Raw genomic sequence first — 15791 nt, forward strand, 5'->3', positions numbered from 1 at the left:
AACGCCTGGTTCCTGATCTAAGTAAAAATGATTTCAATTTAACTCCATTCAGTACGATATTGGCTGTGGGTTTGCTGTAGATGGCCTCTGTGAGTTTAAGAAATGTCCGTTCTATACCAATTTTCTTAAGTGTTCTGATCATGAAGGGATGCTGGATATTATCCAAAAACTTTTTCTGCGTCAATTGAGAGACTCATCTGGTCTTTATTTTTTAGTTTGTTTATGTGCTGAATTACATTTATAGATTTACGTATATTGAACCAGCCTTGAGACCCTGGGATAAATCCCACATCGTCATTGTATATAATTTTTTTGATGTGTTGTTGGATTCTGTTCGTTAGGATCTTATTAAGTATTTTTGCATCAGTATTCATCTTTTCTTGTTGGGTCTTTCCCTGGTTTGGGGATCAAGGTGATGTTTGCTTCGTAGAATGTGTTGGGTAATACTCCTTCTTTTTCTATATTTTGGAAGAGGTTTAGTAATACAGGTACTAGTTCTTCTTTAATGGTTTGGTAGAATTCTGACGTAAAGCCATCTGGTCCTGGGCTTTTCTTTTTAGGGAGCTTTTGTATAGTTGATGCTATTTCAGAACTTGATATAGCCTGTTCAACATTTCCACTTCGTTCTGGCTAAGTCTTGGTAGGTGGCGTACTTCCAGGTATTGGTCGATTTCTTTCATATTTTCATGTTTCTGAGAGTAGAGTTTCTTGTATTCGTTAAGGATTTTTTGAATTTCTGAGGGGTCTGTTGTTATTTCATCGTTACCATTTCTGATTTTATGAAATTAGGGATTTTACTTTTTTTTTTTCCCTTGGTTAGGTTGGCCAAGGGTTTATCTATTTTATTGATCTTTTCATAAAACCAACTTTTGGATGTATTGATCTTTTGTATAAGTCTTTTATTTTCAATTTCATTTAATTCTGCTCTGATTTTAGTTATTTCTTTTCTTCTGCTGGGTTTGGGGTTGGAATGTTCTTCCTTTTCCAGTTGCTTGAGATGTCCCATTAAGTTATTAACTTCCTCTCTTTCCGTTTTCTTGAGGAAGGCTTGCAGTGCTATAAATTTCCCTCTTAGGACTGCCTTTGCAGTATCCCAGAAGTTCTGATAATTCATGTCTTGATTGTTGTTTTGTTTCAAAAATTTGGTGATTTCCTTCTTAATCTCATCTATAACCCATTTATCCTTCAGCATAAGGTTGTTCAGCTTCCCTGTTTTTGTGTGGGTATGCAGATTCCTGTTGTTATTGTGTTCAACTTTTATTCCATTATGGTCTGAGAAGATGCAAAGAATAATTTCTGTTTTTTAAAATTTGCTCAGGTTATATTTGTGGCCTAGGATGTGGTCAATTTTGGAGTATGTTCTGATGAGAAGAATGTGTATTCAGTTTTTTTTGGTATGAAATGTTCTGTAGATGGCTGTTAAGTCCAGATGTTGAATGGTTAAGTTTAAATCTAAAATTTCTTTGCTTAGCTTCTTTTTGGAGGATTTATGCAGGACTGCTAAAGGGGTGTTAAAATCTCCAGCTACTATGGAACTGGAGGAAATCAAGTTGCTCATGTCTGTTAGAGTTTCTCTTATAAATTGAGGTGCGTTTTGGTTGGGTGCATAAATATAAATAATTGAAATCTCATCATATTGAGTATTACCTTGAACAAATATGAAGTGTCCATCCTTATTCTTCCTTATTTCAGTTGGTTTAAAGCCTATTGCGTCTGTGAATAGGATTGCAACACCTGCTTTTTTCTGCTTTCCATTTGCCTGGAGTATGGATGACCATCCCTTCACCTAAGTCTATATTTGTCTTTTAATGTAAGATGAGATTCATGTATGCAGCAGATATCTGGCTTGAGTTTTTGTATCCAGTCAGCCAACCTGTGCCTCTTTATAGGACAATTTAAACCATTCACATTAATTGAGAATGTTGACAAGCCTTTCGAGAGTCCGGTGGACATTTTTAATCCTTTTGTGACTGTGGAAGTTGGAATTTGATCAAAATTTTCTGGGTGGGTTTACCTTTGTGGTTGAGGATTACGCTGGTCTTTATGAAGGATAGGTCTGAGAATATCCTGGAGAGCTGGTTTAGTTATGGCAAATTTCTTCAACATGTGAATGTCATTAAAGTATTTAATTTCTCCATCAGTTTAGCTGGGTACAAGATCCTGGGTTGAAAGTTATTTTGTTTTAGGAGATTAAAAGTCGATGACTATCCTCTTCAAGCTTGAAAGGTTTCAGCAGAGAGATCTGCAGTCATTCTAATATTCTTGCCCTTGTAGGTGATGGCTTTCTTTCGTCTGGCTGCTTTCAGAATTTTCTCCTTCATATTAACTTTAGTGAAATTGATTATGATGTGTCTGGGGGATGTTTTATTCGGGTTGAGTCGTGCTGGAGTTCTGAAACTGTGTGCTATCTGAATTTCAGAATCTCTTGGCATGTCTGGAAAGTTCTCCTTCATAATCTCATGGAGAAGAGACTCTGTGCCTCGTGAAGCCACTTTATTGCTTTCGGGGATCCCTATAAGACGAATATTGGTTTTCTTCGAATTATGCCAGAGCTGTCTGAGAGAGTCATCTGTTTTTGCCCTCCATTTCTCTTCCTCTTTGAGAGTTTGGGCGCATTTGAAAGCTTTGTCTTCAATGTCAGAAATCTTTTCTTCCGCTTGCTCCATTCTGTTACTGAGGGATTCTACTGTGTTTCTCAGATCCTTGAGGGCTGCAATTTCTTGTCTCAATGTGTCAAAATCTTTGGTCATTTGGTCTTTGAATTCGTTGAATTCTTGAGATATCTTTTGGGTTACTGCTTGGAATTCTAATTTGATCATATTTGCTATCCAGATTCTGAATTCAATTTCTGACATCTCAGCTATTAGTTTGTGCATGGGATCTTGTGCTGTGTGTGCCCCATTGATCCTTGGGGGAGTTGATCTACTCTGATTATTCATATTGCCAGAGTTTTTCTGTTGATTTCGCCTTATGATTGTTTTTCACCATTGCCTCTGGCCGTCCTCAGAGTAGGGGAGTTGTCTCTCCAAGATTAGACCCCAGCGGGCTCACTCTGTTGTTGCTACATCTTTGTAGGGACTGACCCTGTACAGTTCCTCTGGGGCTGCCCCAACCAGGAGTTCTGGTTGTGGAAGCAGCTCTGGAGTGTGACACACCCGGATCCAGCAACAGGGCAGGAGGTGGTGCGCAGGGTTCTGGGAGTGCCTGGCGCCCAGTGACTTTGGCACAAGAGCCCAAGGCTCCAGCAGTCTCGGGCCAGGAGAAGGGCTCCGTACAGAGGCAGGAAGGGCTCCGGAGGGCATGCAGCTACCAGAGTCCCTGGCCAGATGAGCGGGCTGTTGTGGAGGCAGGGAAGGTACAGGAGGGAGGACACGGGGTTGCGAGGCTCCTGCAGTTCCGGTCAGAGCGTTTGGAGGCCCGGCTGGCACGGGTCACGGTTTGGGGGTTGCGGCGCAGCTCTTACAGAGGTCTGGTGGGAGCCTATCGCTGTCGCAGCCTGCTTCATATATCCAAGACCAAGCCCTGAATCAGGAGTTCAGTCAAAATCTGTGAGCTGTTGTGATGTTTTTGGACTTGGCACTCAGTTGAACTTCCTTTGGAGAGCTTAGGGAGGAGTGCAGAGAACTTTGGGTGTTGTCTAGGGCCCCAGACTGAGCTGCTGTGTCAGACGGAGCTAATCTTGTGACAGCATTTAAAATAATCTTTAAGAAAATTGAATGATGACAAGAAGGTAAGGTTCTATCTATAAAACAAACTACCATTCATTGTCATATAAGTACTTTTGTTTTTTTTGTGTGTAGCATAAAATGAATGGAAAAGCACTTTAGAAAATCACCTGAAAATGATTATTGGAATGGATTAAGTGAAGAGTGCTTTGAATTCTTGTTTTTTTCAGTTAGGCTATTTCATGTTCTATGATTGTTGCCTTAACTTCTATGATCAAAATCTGGCTGACATCAGAATTGCAACTGATTTATTCAGTGTACAAATGCATCTGGTATAGATGGAAATCTATTCAAGAATTTTGTCTTTGACCCTTCCCTAGGAATGATCCTTATATATGTGTCTTAAATGTATGATGTTTGACTCTGTAGGGTGATTTTTTATTTTTATTTTTTGCAGTTTTTGGCCGGGGCTGGGCTTCAACCCACCACCTCTGGCATATGGGGCCAGCTCCCTACTCCTTTGAGCCACAGGTGCCACCCTGTAGGGTGATTTTTAAATGCGTGATGCAGTAACTGTCATTAGCTTCGTATTCACTTAATTATATGTTTGTGAAATTAATCTTTAGTGACATGTATTATATATGGCCAATAAAGACAAAAGATTTCTAAACAAGAGGGAAGGGTTCCGTTAACATGCATGCTTAGTATCAGAGAGACTTGTTAAGATTAAATTGTAGATATGCCTTTATTTCTAAGTGCAAAGACCTTAAATAACCACAATTATTCAAATAAATAACCGTAGTTATTCAGATCAGAAGTTCACGTTGACACAGTACTGTGAGCTACCAATTTTAATCACATTTTGCCAATTTTCTGATGTTCTTTAGAGCCAATAGAAAAAAAATAATCCGTTTTCTTTTACATGATTTTGAGGGTGGTGGTTCAGGATCCAATTTTGGATATTGCATTTTGTTTTCTCTGTTGTTTCTATAATTTGTAACAACATTCTGCTATCTTTATTTGTCTCATGGTTTGACATTTTTGAAAACACTGGGAAATAATGTCTATGTGTGCACTCAAACATACAGCAATCATTATGAAAGTTTTCAGATATACAAAAATTAAGAAATGTAAAATCTGCACAGGTGGAAGCATGTGACTTCCTTCCAGCAACACCCATAAGCCAAGCAAGTTGAAATTTGGATGGGTGAATAAGAAAGGGCACTGTCAACTGTGTTTCTTAGAAGTAAAATAATGGACCATAACACAGCTAGTCTCAAAACTTTCATAGTGATCCGCATATATATGTATCATATACATAGGTATATATACATGTGTTTCCTAGATTTGTTTGCTGGTAGTGCCCGTTTCCCTGAGCAACATGTGCATCCCTATCTCCCACATCTTTATATTAAATATTTAAATACAGTTCTCCACTGAAAGAAATAAGGGCTTCTTTGAGAAATTCTAGGATTGGAGCTGGGAAGCTACAAAATAAACCTAGCGTTCCTTGCTCTTCTAGAAAGCAAAGAAAGGCCCAGAATGATGGAGACATGTTAAAAAGCTGTAGGATCCTACCTTAAGGGGATTCCAGTGACCAAATCTAGGTCCACTTAAACACCAAAATAAATAATGGTAGTAACAGAGTATAACTTATGAATAAAATTAGAAGCCAGGCTTGGTGCCTGTGGCTCAAATGGCTAAGGCGCCAGCCATATACACTGGAGCTGGCGGGTTCAAATCCAGCCTGAGGCCGCCAAACAACAATGACGACTGCAACCAAAAAAACAGCCCGGCTTTGTGGTGGGTGCCTGTAGTCCCAGCTACTTGGGAGGTGGAGGCAGGAGAATCGCTTGAGCCCAGGAGTTGGAGGTTGCTGTGAGCTGTGATGTCACAGCACTCTACCCAGGGTGACAGCTTGAGGCTCTGTCTCAAAAAAAAGAAAAAGAAAAATTACATCTCATATGATAAATGAATAAATAAACAGATGGGGAAGAAGGGAATATTTTTCCTTGTAGTTTATGTCAAGTAAAAATATGGAAGGAATGATAGAATCTTGAAGTTACCCTTTGGTGACTACCATAGCATTTAGTTTTTCAGACAAGAATGATTAAAGTATTATATTAGCCAGGCACAATGGCTCAAGCCCAGCAATTTGTGAGATTGAAGTGGGACAATCACTTGTGAGGCCAGGAGTTTGAAATTAGCCTGGGCAGCATAGCAGAACCTTGTTTCTACGAAAAAATTACCCAGCTGTGGTGGCATGTGCCTGTAGTCCCAGCTACTTGAGAGCCTGAGACAAGAGGATCACTTGAGCCCGGGAGTTTGAGCTTACAATGAACTATAATTGTACCACTGGACTCCAGCCTGTGCAACAGAACAAGAACCCGTCTCAACTACATAAAATAAAACATAAGTAAAAGATACAATACGAATGATTCAAAGTCTGGTGAGAAAGAAGCTGTCTAAATAGTTTTGAAGAATTTCTCCATAGATATTAACTAATTATAAAGGGGAACATAATGGATATAACGTAAAGGTAGTTGACAGATACTGTCGTATTCATGACATCATGTGCTTCCTGATGTTTACAAGCTTGGTTTTTAAAGCAAGTCTTTTTATTAAATCTGTATATTCCTATGTTTTAAAGAAATCAATGAAGTCAAGTCTTTAATTTGAACCTGATAGTGAAACATGTAAATAGCCAAGCAAACACTCTTTTGTCTTTAGGTGAGCGCTCCAGTTGTAACATCTACCACTCAGGAAAAGCCAAAGGATAGCGATCAGTTTGAGTGGGTGACAATTGAACAGTCAGGGGAATTAGTTTATGAAGCACCAGAAACAATTGCAGCTGAACCTCCACCCATCAAGTCAGCGGTACAGACCATGTCTCCCATCCCTGCTCACTCTCTGGCTGCTTTTGGATTATTTCTTCGTCTTCCGGGATATGCCGAAGTGCTACTCAAAGAGAGAAAACATGCCCAGTGCCTTCTTCGATTGGTATTGGGAGTGACAGATGATGGAGAAGGAAGTAAGTGTTTAGTGTTACTAATTCTTCAACACATATATATGTAGGTTGCATAAAGTTGTCCAGATCATTGCCTGTTATTCATCACTTATTTCTTTCATAATTAAGCTATTTGGGTGAATTGTTGTTGGCAGCTCAGTTCCAGTATTAGACATAACAAAACCTAAAGAACCTTCATTTTCACTTTTGTATTCATTCATAAAGTATTTACTGAGTGCTTATAAAACTACTGGGCATCAGTATAGGAATTTAAACTTGGAATAAGTATTTAAATCTATTCTCAAGTAGCTAATGTTCTCCAGTAATAGCCATGAGGAATAGCAAGTTATAAAGAGCCTGGCACACACTTGAGTACAGTGTTATGGAGGCTTCCACGTGTGAGATTATTTTATTACCCAGCAATGTGAAATCAGTGGCATAGTAGTTTTGGGTATGGCTTCATAAGATAGATTAGATTTAGGTTGGGATGAGTTATTTCATAAAGAAACAATGATGTGAGCAGTGTTTGGAAATTCAGAATACATAAGAAGGGTTAAGTTAGAGGGTACAATTTTGCATAAAAGCACTAAGAGCTCATTTTAGAAAAACTGAAATTAGTAGCATCATGGAAAGGCCTGTTAAGAACATTTGATTTGATTTTGAAAGCAATGAAGATTTTTAAAAATGTGTTGTGCAAGTTAGTGGATGTGATGAGAATAGTTTTTTAAGAAAATGAATGTGGTCACATCGTTTAAAGAAAACAATTCGGAAAATAATAATATATAATGTTCCTAGCACTCTGGGAGGTTGAGGTGGGTGGATTGCCTGAGCTTAGGAGTTCTGAGACTAGCCTGAGCTCTGAGACCCCATTTCTAAAAATAGCCAAGGCTTTCTGGTGGGCACCTGTAGTCCCAGCTATTTGAGGAGGTTGAAAGAGCAGGATTGCTTGAGCCTAAGAGATTGAGGTTGCTGTGAGCTGTGATGCCATGGCACTGTACTGAGGGCAACATAGTAAGACTGTGTCTTGGGGGAGGGGAGAAATATGTATATATGTGTACATACACATATATATAATATATGTAATAATATTAAAGAATAATAAAAAGCTATGGCAATTATTTCCATTGGGTTGGTATTATTATTTAATAGAAGGAAAGAGAAAGTATAGTTAGACTAGCCTTACAATTAAATTTTCATTTCGTTTACCTCTTCTTTCTTGTTCACTCAATGACCATGCTATGAATATTATTAAGAGAATTAATGACTATTTTTAAACCTCATGATTTTCATTGGAGTTTATTTCTTTCACATGGCATCTAGAAAGAATAAACTGTTAAACCCTGTACCAGAAAGTATATTTATCTAATAATAACTGTATAAATTTATTTGTGGATCTTGAAACTCTGAAACTATCAAATATTCCAAGTACATATTTTTCTTTTGTATTTTCATAATGATGGAATCCTTCCTAAATGTTGACATTATTTTAAAAATATTGTTGCAATGATTGTTATTAAATTACAGGTTCTCCTTACTACATAGTCTTGGTTGTTTGATTCATGTATAAATTGTACTTACAGTCACCTCTGAGTTTACATGGGGGATTGGTTCTGGGTCCACCTGCATATACCAAAATGTGGAACCATTTATATGAAAAATCAGCCCTCTGTGTACGTAGGTTTCATATCCCGCAAGTGCTATGTTGTCCATCACGTTTGGTTGAAAAAAAGAATCACACATAGTTGAAATTTATGTGGCTCAAGGATCAGTTGTATTTCTTTTAGAAAAACAGGAATTTATTCATCAGATCCGGCTTTTTTAAAAAGATGATAGAGCAGTAAGAACCATTGCATTTTTTAAATTTATATAATATTAGTAGTTAATATTTATGGGGTACGAGTAATATTTTGATTCAAACATGCAATGTGTAATGTAATGAGAACTGTTGTATTTTAACAATCTATTACCAGACAAGTAATTGATGTAACTCTAAACAGAAAAGGAAAAATAATTGCCTTTATGCCATTTCAGGCTATTTTTAGTGACTATACAATGAAATGTTTATTGAAAAGGCATAATTACGACATCTCTTAATGTAACTAGCTGTCTCATCCACCTTTCATGCAGTATTGTGTTCTTTGCATTTAACACTCCTTTCTGGCTAGAATATAGTAGAACACTGTTATGAAAAAATATATAGCTCATGTTTAAACAAGGCAAGCAGTTAATTTCTTAGAGGTTAATAAACTTTTAATGCTTCTTTTTTCATGCTTAGGTTTTATTTTAAATTCTACTTTGTAATAACATAGAGAGCGTTGATATACTCTTATAGCTATTAATTATCATGTTTATGTTTCAACTTTCTTTTATAGTTTATATATACTATATTTACAGAACTTTTCCTGGTACTATATATGATTAGATTTTAAGGTATTAGTATTCTATTTGTGGTGTTTGGCTTGTTTTATAATAAATTTAATGATATAATTTTATTATATATTACACTCTTATTACTAATTTATGACCCTTACTGTGTTGAAAATATTTTTATTTTTGAGTCCTTGTCTCTTTTCAATCTAGGTCATATTCTGCAATCTCCATCAGCCAATGTGCTTCCAACCCTTCCTTTCCACGTCCTTCGTAGCTTGTTTAGCAGTACACCTTTGACAACTGATGACGGTGTACTTCTAAGGCGGATGGCCTTGGAGATTGGAGCCCTACACCTCATTCTTGTCTGTCTCTCTGCTCTGAGCCACCATGCCCCACGAGTTCCAAATGGTAGCCTCAATCAAGCAGAGGTAGGTTCCATTATAATTCTTTTGATTATGAAAGTTAAATTTAATTCATAGAGTACATAATAAAGTTCTTTTCTAAAGTAATTAGTATTTTAGAGACTAGGATTTTCTATTTTTACACCTAAAAGGATATTTGAAAGAGTACTGTAAATTAATTGCTTTTTCTAATTAGGCGTAAAACTACAGATTAACTCATCTACTTGAAAAACAGAAGATTTAGGAGCATCATAAGCTTCCCCATTTACAAAGATGAGCTGAATTTATGCTGCATCCTTCTTCCTTTCCTTCATCACGCTGTAGAGAATTCATCCTGTGGAATGGGAGGTCCTAACCAGTACAGTAAAAAAGAAAAAAATAGGATAGGAAGAAATTCATTATTTCTATATGATTTGATTATAATTAAAATAACCCCCCACCCCTTTTTTTAAGAGACAGACTCTTTTTTTATCACCCTCAGTAGAGTGCCATGGCATCACAGCTCCTAGCAACCTCTAACTCCTGTGCTTAGGTGATTCTCTTGCCTCAGCCTCCCAGGTAGCTGGGACTACAGGTGCCCGCCACAACGCCTGGCTATTTTTTTGTCGCAATTTGGCTGGGGCTGGGTTTGAACCCACCACCGTTGGTATGTGGGGCCGGCACCCTACTCACTGAACCACAGGCACTGCCCATAAAACACTTTTTATTTTAATAAGATATTTTTGGCCGGGTGCATCATGCCTGTAATCCCAGCACTTTTGGAGGTCGACCTGGGCAGATCACCTGAGCTCATGAGTTTGAGACTAGCCTGAGCTAGAGAGAGACTCCATCTCTAAAAATAGCTGGGTATAGTGGCAGGTACTTGTAGTCCCAGCTACCTGGGAGGCTGAGGCAAGAGAATCACTTGAGCCCAAAAGTCTGAGGTTGCTGTGAGCTGTGATAACAGGGCATTCTACAGGGAGCGATGAAGTGAGACTCTGTTTCCAAAAAAAAAAAAAAAGGTATTTTTTTAACCCAGTATGTCCAAAAAATTTAAACTTTAATGATTTAAAATTATTGAGATGTTTTACATGTTCTTTTTATACTAAGTCCTTGAAAACCAGTGTATATCTCACAGTCTGTCTCAATACAGATTAGCCATATTTCAAATGCTTAATTGCCACATGGAGCTAGGGGTCACTTTATAGACAGTACAGCTCTAAAATTCTGTGCAGACTAAGTGTACTTGGTGTTTCTCCATTAAACAGGTGAGACAGACCCATCATTTCTGTTAATTTCCCCAAGCCTCTGTATCCACCAATCAAGTCCTTGAAAACAATTGTGAAGGCATGTGACCAGTCCAAAGAGTGAGCATTCCCTTTAGATGCCAGACCTAGACAACCCTCAACATATCACTAACTTGCTGTGAATAAGCTGTAGCAGCAGTCAGATCCACAGGGCCTCATGCACTGTGAGGGTGTCTCCAGATTGTTCTCTAGCCAGCCAACACCTGCTGGGAAGACTTGATGATTGACCAGAGTGACAGCATCCTCACAGGGAAGCCTGCTGAGAGGCATCTAGCCCTCCTACTCTGGTTCTTGTCGGGGTTGTGTGCCACTTGCTATTTGGGACTAAAAGTGGCTGAGCATATGGGGTGCAATACCATCTTGTGTTAGATCAAAGAATCACGTGAGAGAAAAATATTGAGAAAATTCTATTAACTAAACTTTTCCACAAACTAGAAAAATGCAGTCTAAAAAACCTGTGTAAAGTAAGAAACAGAGATAATACATGGGAGCAGAATTTGAAATCCTAAGAGTTCAATCCCCTCATTGAGCTGAGAACCAGAGGCCCACAGAAGGCTGTGATTTGCCCACTGTCTCTCAGCAAACCCTTAGAGATTGTGGTGAGTCCTGCGTCCTATCTGCTGCCTCCACTGTCTCCACTAACTGGCAAACATTTAAATGCGAGACACTGTGCCATCATCAAGGTACCTCTTAAGTACCTTCAGAGAATGACATCCCTGAGAAGATTGGTTATGAGTTAAGGGGTCAGCTGCCCTGAATAGGCACTGCCTTGCGGGGGCATAGTGCCCCGATCCTGCCACCTAGAATCCAGGGCAGGGGATACTACTGGAACAGTTGTTTTGCCAACTCCACATCACTGGGCCTGGGACAGGCTATCCTGGCCCCATAGCTGTGACCTACTTCCTAGCTACAGGCAAGGGGAAGCCTCACACATGACATCAACTTAGGGATTATTAGAAAACTGGTGGCGAGTTGTGTCTCAAAGGCACTTGGGCTGTAGTTTAGTACCTCAAGTGCCAAGATAACTTCCGACCTTGTTTCTGAGTGGGTGTAGGCTTCCCGGAATGGTATGGCACAGCTAGTCTCGTCCTGTCCCCATGTGTGGCACCCACTCTTCCATTGTCAACTGCATGGGATCTGGCATTGAATGGCTCCAGTTCTCTTTGGGCTGCTGGAGACCCCCATCTGACATCTGGAATTTGCTGTGGTTTCCTGGATGGGAGGACTTCCTAGCACACTGGCAGCTCCACAAGCCCCCTACCCCCTCCTCACCCCATAACTGCTCCACTGCTTCTATGACAAGGGAAAATATCCAAGCACCTTGAAGCTCGCTCTGCTGGGCCCAGGCTGCCACACCAGAGAGGCCCCACTTCATTCTAGAGCAGTGGTTGTCAAACTGTGGGTCATGACTCACAGGAACTGTATTAAAGGGCCATAGCATAAGGAAGGTTGAGAACCACTGTTCTAGAGCTAGGTGTAGGCCAGAAAAATTAAAAAAAAAAAAAAAATTAATGGCATTATATTTAAGATACAATATATGTGGTCAATATATAAAAAAGTTATTTCTAATTGATGAAATGAGCTTTATTATTATTTTTTATTTTTTTTTTAATTTTTTTGTAAAAGCAGAGTCTCACTTTATCACCCTCAGTAGAGTGCCGTGGCGTCACACAGCTCACAGTAACCTCCAGCTCCTGAGCTTAGGCAATTCTCTTGCCTCAGCCTTCCCGAGTAGCTGGGAGTACAGGTGTCCAGCATAACACCCAGCTATTTTGTTGTTGGAGTTTGTCCGGGGCTGGGTTTGAACCTAACATCCTCCGTATATGGGGCTGGTGCCCTACTCACTGAGCCACAGGTGCTGCCCTGATGAAATGAGATTTATAAAGATATCTTTTAGAATAGCATCAAAATCAGAAAATATCTATGAATAAACGTGAAAAAATATCTATAAGACCTCTTCATAAATGTATGAAATTTTTTAAAAAGGCAATTATTATTTTATTGTCCGTGCTGGTGTTTATCTTCAATGGGTTAATAAATACAACAGTGCAATAAGTATTATGTCCTCCTAGATCAATTCTTGAATTTGATGCAATTTCAGATTCGTTTTGGAAGAAGTTGACAAGCCTGTTGTAAAATTTATGTAGACGTGCCAAAGGGTCAGGAATAGCTGAGGCAGTTTCAAAGAACAACAACATATCTAGCATACTGATAGCACTGTTTATCAAAGTCTGTTGTTAAACTATAGTGCCAGTATCAGGATGGATAGAAGTCTTAACAAACAATAGCGAAGCAAACCCACATGTATAATGATTCCCTGATATATGATGTGGCTATGTAACCTAATGAATTAAGTGTGGTCTTATTAATAAATAGTGATGGGTCATTTTGATATCCAGGTGGGAAAAAATGAATCTTTAAATCTCTTTTGTGCTCTAAATGCAAAATTACTTATAAATGAATGATAGTTGTTTTTTGGGTTTTTTTTTTTTTTTGAGATAGAATCTCACTATGTCATCCTCGGTAGAATGCTGTGGCGTTATAGCTCACAGCAACCTCAAACTCTTGGGCTTAAGCAATTCTCTTGCCTCAGCCTCCCAAGTAGCTGGGACTACAGGCGCCCATCACAATGCCTGGCTATTTTCTTGTTGCAGTTGTCATTGTTGTTTAGCTGGCCTGGGCCGGGCTCAAACCCGTCATTCTCAGTGCATGTGGCTGGTGTCATACCCACTGTGCTATATGCGCTGAGCTGTGAATGATAGTTTTTAAAAAAGAAAAAAGGCACTAAACCATAAGAAAAAAAAAACCTCATTAAGATTAAGAGCCTCTTTTTATCAAAAATCCTGTTAGATTGAAAAGGCTGGCCACGAGGCCTAATAGCGGTGGCTAATGCCTGTAATCCTAGCACTCTGGAAGGCCGGGAGGCAAGAGGATCACTTGATCCTAAGAGTTTGAGGTTGCTGTCGTCTGTGACGCTACAGCACTCTACCCAGAGCTATGAAGTAAGACTCTCTCTCAAAAAAATAAAGAAGAAAAGGTAAGCCACAGAATGAGAGACTACTTGTAGTTAGGTTGATAAGTAGATAGATCAGATCCACACCATATAAATAGCTTCAAAAACATAAAAGGCGACAACCCAGTAGAAAAATGGGTGAAAGGCTTGAGTGGACACTATGCAAAAAGCTGCCTAACTTTCCAATAAATGTGAAAAGGTGATCTTCATTATTTTTAAGAAAACTACACAAAACTTTTAACACACTAGTAGTATAGACCTGTCAGAATGTCTAAAATTTCAAAAAGCAACAATACCAAATGTTGGACCCATCATCATTTATAATAATGTAAAAAAGAATAGAATGGATAAATAAATTGTGGTCTACTATATAATGGAATACTAGTATCAGGTAATGAAAGGGAACAACTATAGTCATCTACACATGACTGTGCTGATAAGTCTAACAAGCATAGCTAAGACACCAGGCATAACGCAGTACACACAGAGTGGTTCTCATGATGTAAGGTTGAAGAATTAAACAAAACTAAACTACAGTGAATGGAGTCTTCGTGTTTAGGTGATAAAATTATAAAGAAAATTAAGGAAACAAGGTGATTGGGTAGGCGGGGAGGGATCCCAGGTGGTAGAAGTTGAGGATTTGTTTTTTTGTTTTTCAGAAAAAATAAAAGGAAAAGAAAATTAAGGAAACAATCATAAAAATCAGGATTATAATTAGCTTTATAGAGGGATTGAGGGTATGATGAATAGGATATGGAATGAGGGGAATTGCTGGGGTATAGTGATCTGATTTTTTACCTCAGTGGTTAAATACATGTTTGTGTTATTAAACATTCCAAGTTTGTTCTGTGCTTTTTTTGTATGTGTGTTATACTCCACGATAAGGCATGTTTTTGAAATAGCTTTATCAAGAATATTGATTATGCCGTTAGTAAATGCTTGTATGTAATGAAATTTTAATGATCTGTTTAACAGCTTATCTACTAAAATGTGAAAGTTGGAATTTTGCAGTCATAGACCCATAATACTATGTGTGTATATATGTGAATTTATAAAACTACTGTTTCTTCATAATATTTTTCCTTAGAAAATACTTACATTAATAGAAACAAAAGGAATTGGCGTTGCTTATGAGTTATCTTTAAAACTAACATTTAATTGCAAATGTTTTGGGATCACATACATAATATGTTAAATTTAATGACAATTCTTTAAGGAAAGATTCTTGTTCCAGAATGATTCATTCCTCTATGTAAATAATCATTAAGACTTGACCTTTACAGGGTGCTAGTTACATTAACAGATATTTTTTTCTGTTTCCACACCATTCTCAGTTTTTGGTTTTTTTTTGCAGTTTTTGGCCAGAGTTTGAACCCATCACCTCCAGCATATGGGACTGGTGCCCTACTCCTTTGAGCCATAAGTGCTGCCCATCTAGTCTCATTTTTTATATTTCCTCTATTCCCAAGAGATATTTTTACATCTCACATTCTGAACAAGAAAAGAATTGAGTGTTATTCCTTCTAGAAATAGAATCAGTTTAGTCATGATTGAAAATATGATACTTGGATGGAATTCTCCCGAGATAATCTTTTTACTAGATTCATTCTAAAAGGATCTAGCTCATATCCCTGTTTTTTTTTTTTTTTCACTGTTTTCTCTATTTCATTGTGAATCTTTTTTAAATTTTGTTTTGGAGACACAGTATGGCTCTGTAACCCCAGCAAGAGTGCAGTAGTAACATCATAGCTTACTGCAGCCTCAAAATCCTAGGCTCTAGTGGTCCTTTGTCAGCCTCCAAAGTAGCTTGAACTATAGGTGCATGCCACAAGACCTGGCTAGTTTTCCTATTATTTTTAGTAGAGTCGGGGGTCTCGCTCTTGCTCAGGTAGTCTCAACTCCTGACCTCAAGGGATCCTCTCACCTCAGCCTCCCAGAATGCTAAGATTACAGGTGTGAGCTGCCACACCCAGCCTAATTTTGAATCATAGACTCTTTAGGCTATAAGGTAGTTTACCCCTTGTTTTCCTGATGAATATTTTTAATTAG

The 15791-nt window shown here is 38.4% G+C and overlaps 1 protein-coding gene across 9 annotated transcripts in view; it reads left to right on the top strand.

The window, feature by feature from the left end:
• BIRC6 (baculoviral IAP repeat containing 6) overlaps nucleotides 1-15791 on the top strand; it is a 275055-nt gene that overhangs the window by 185363 nt on the left and 73901 nt on the right. For all 9 annotated transcript variants that reach the window (XR_008379509.1, XM_053588024.1, XM_053588027.1 and 6 more), the window contains exons 62-63: nucleotides 6396-6696; nucleotides 9253-9470. Coding sequence is in view for 8 of the 9 variants with exons in the window: in XM_053588024.1 (XP_053443999.1) it covers nucleotides 6396-6696; nucleotides 9253-9470 (519 nt within the window). In the remaining variant the exon portion in view is untranslated. The remainder of the gene's footprint in view (nucleotides 1-6395; nucleotides 6697-9252; nucleotides 9471-15791) is intronic.

This window comes from Nycticebus coucang, chromosome 4 (assembly GCF_027406575.1).
Source record: "Nycticebus coucang isolate mNycCou1 chromosome 4, mNycCou1.pri, whole genome shotgun sequence".
In the NCBI taxonomy this organism is placed as follows: Eukaryota; Metazoa; Chordata; class Mammalia; order Primates; family Lorisidae; genus Nycticebus; species Nycticebus coucang.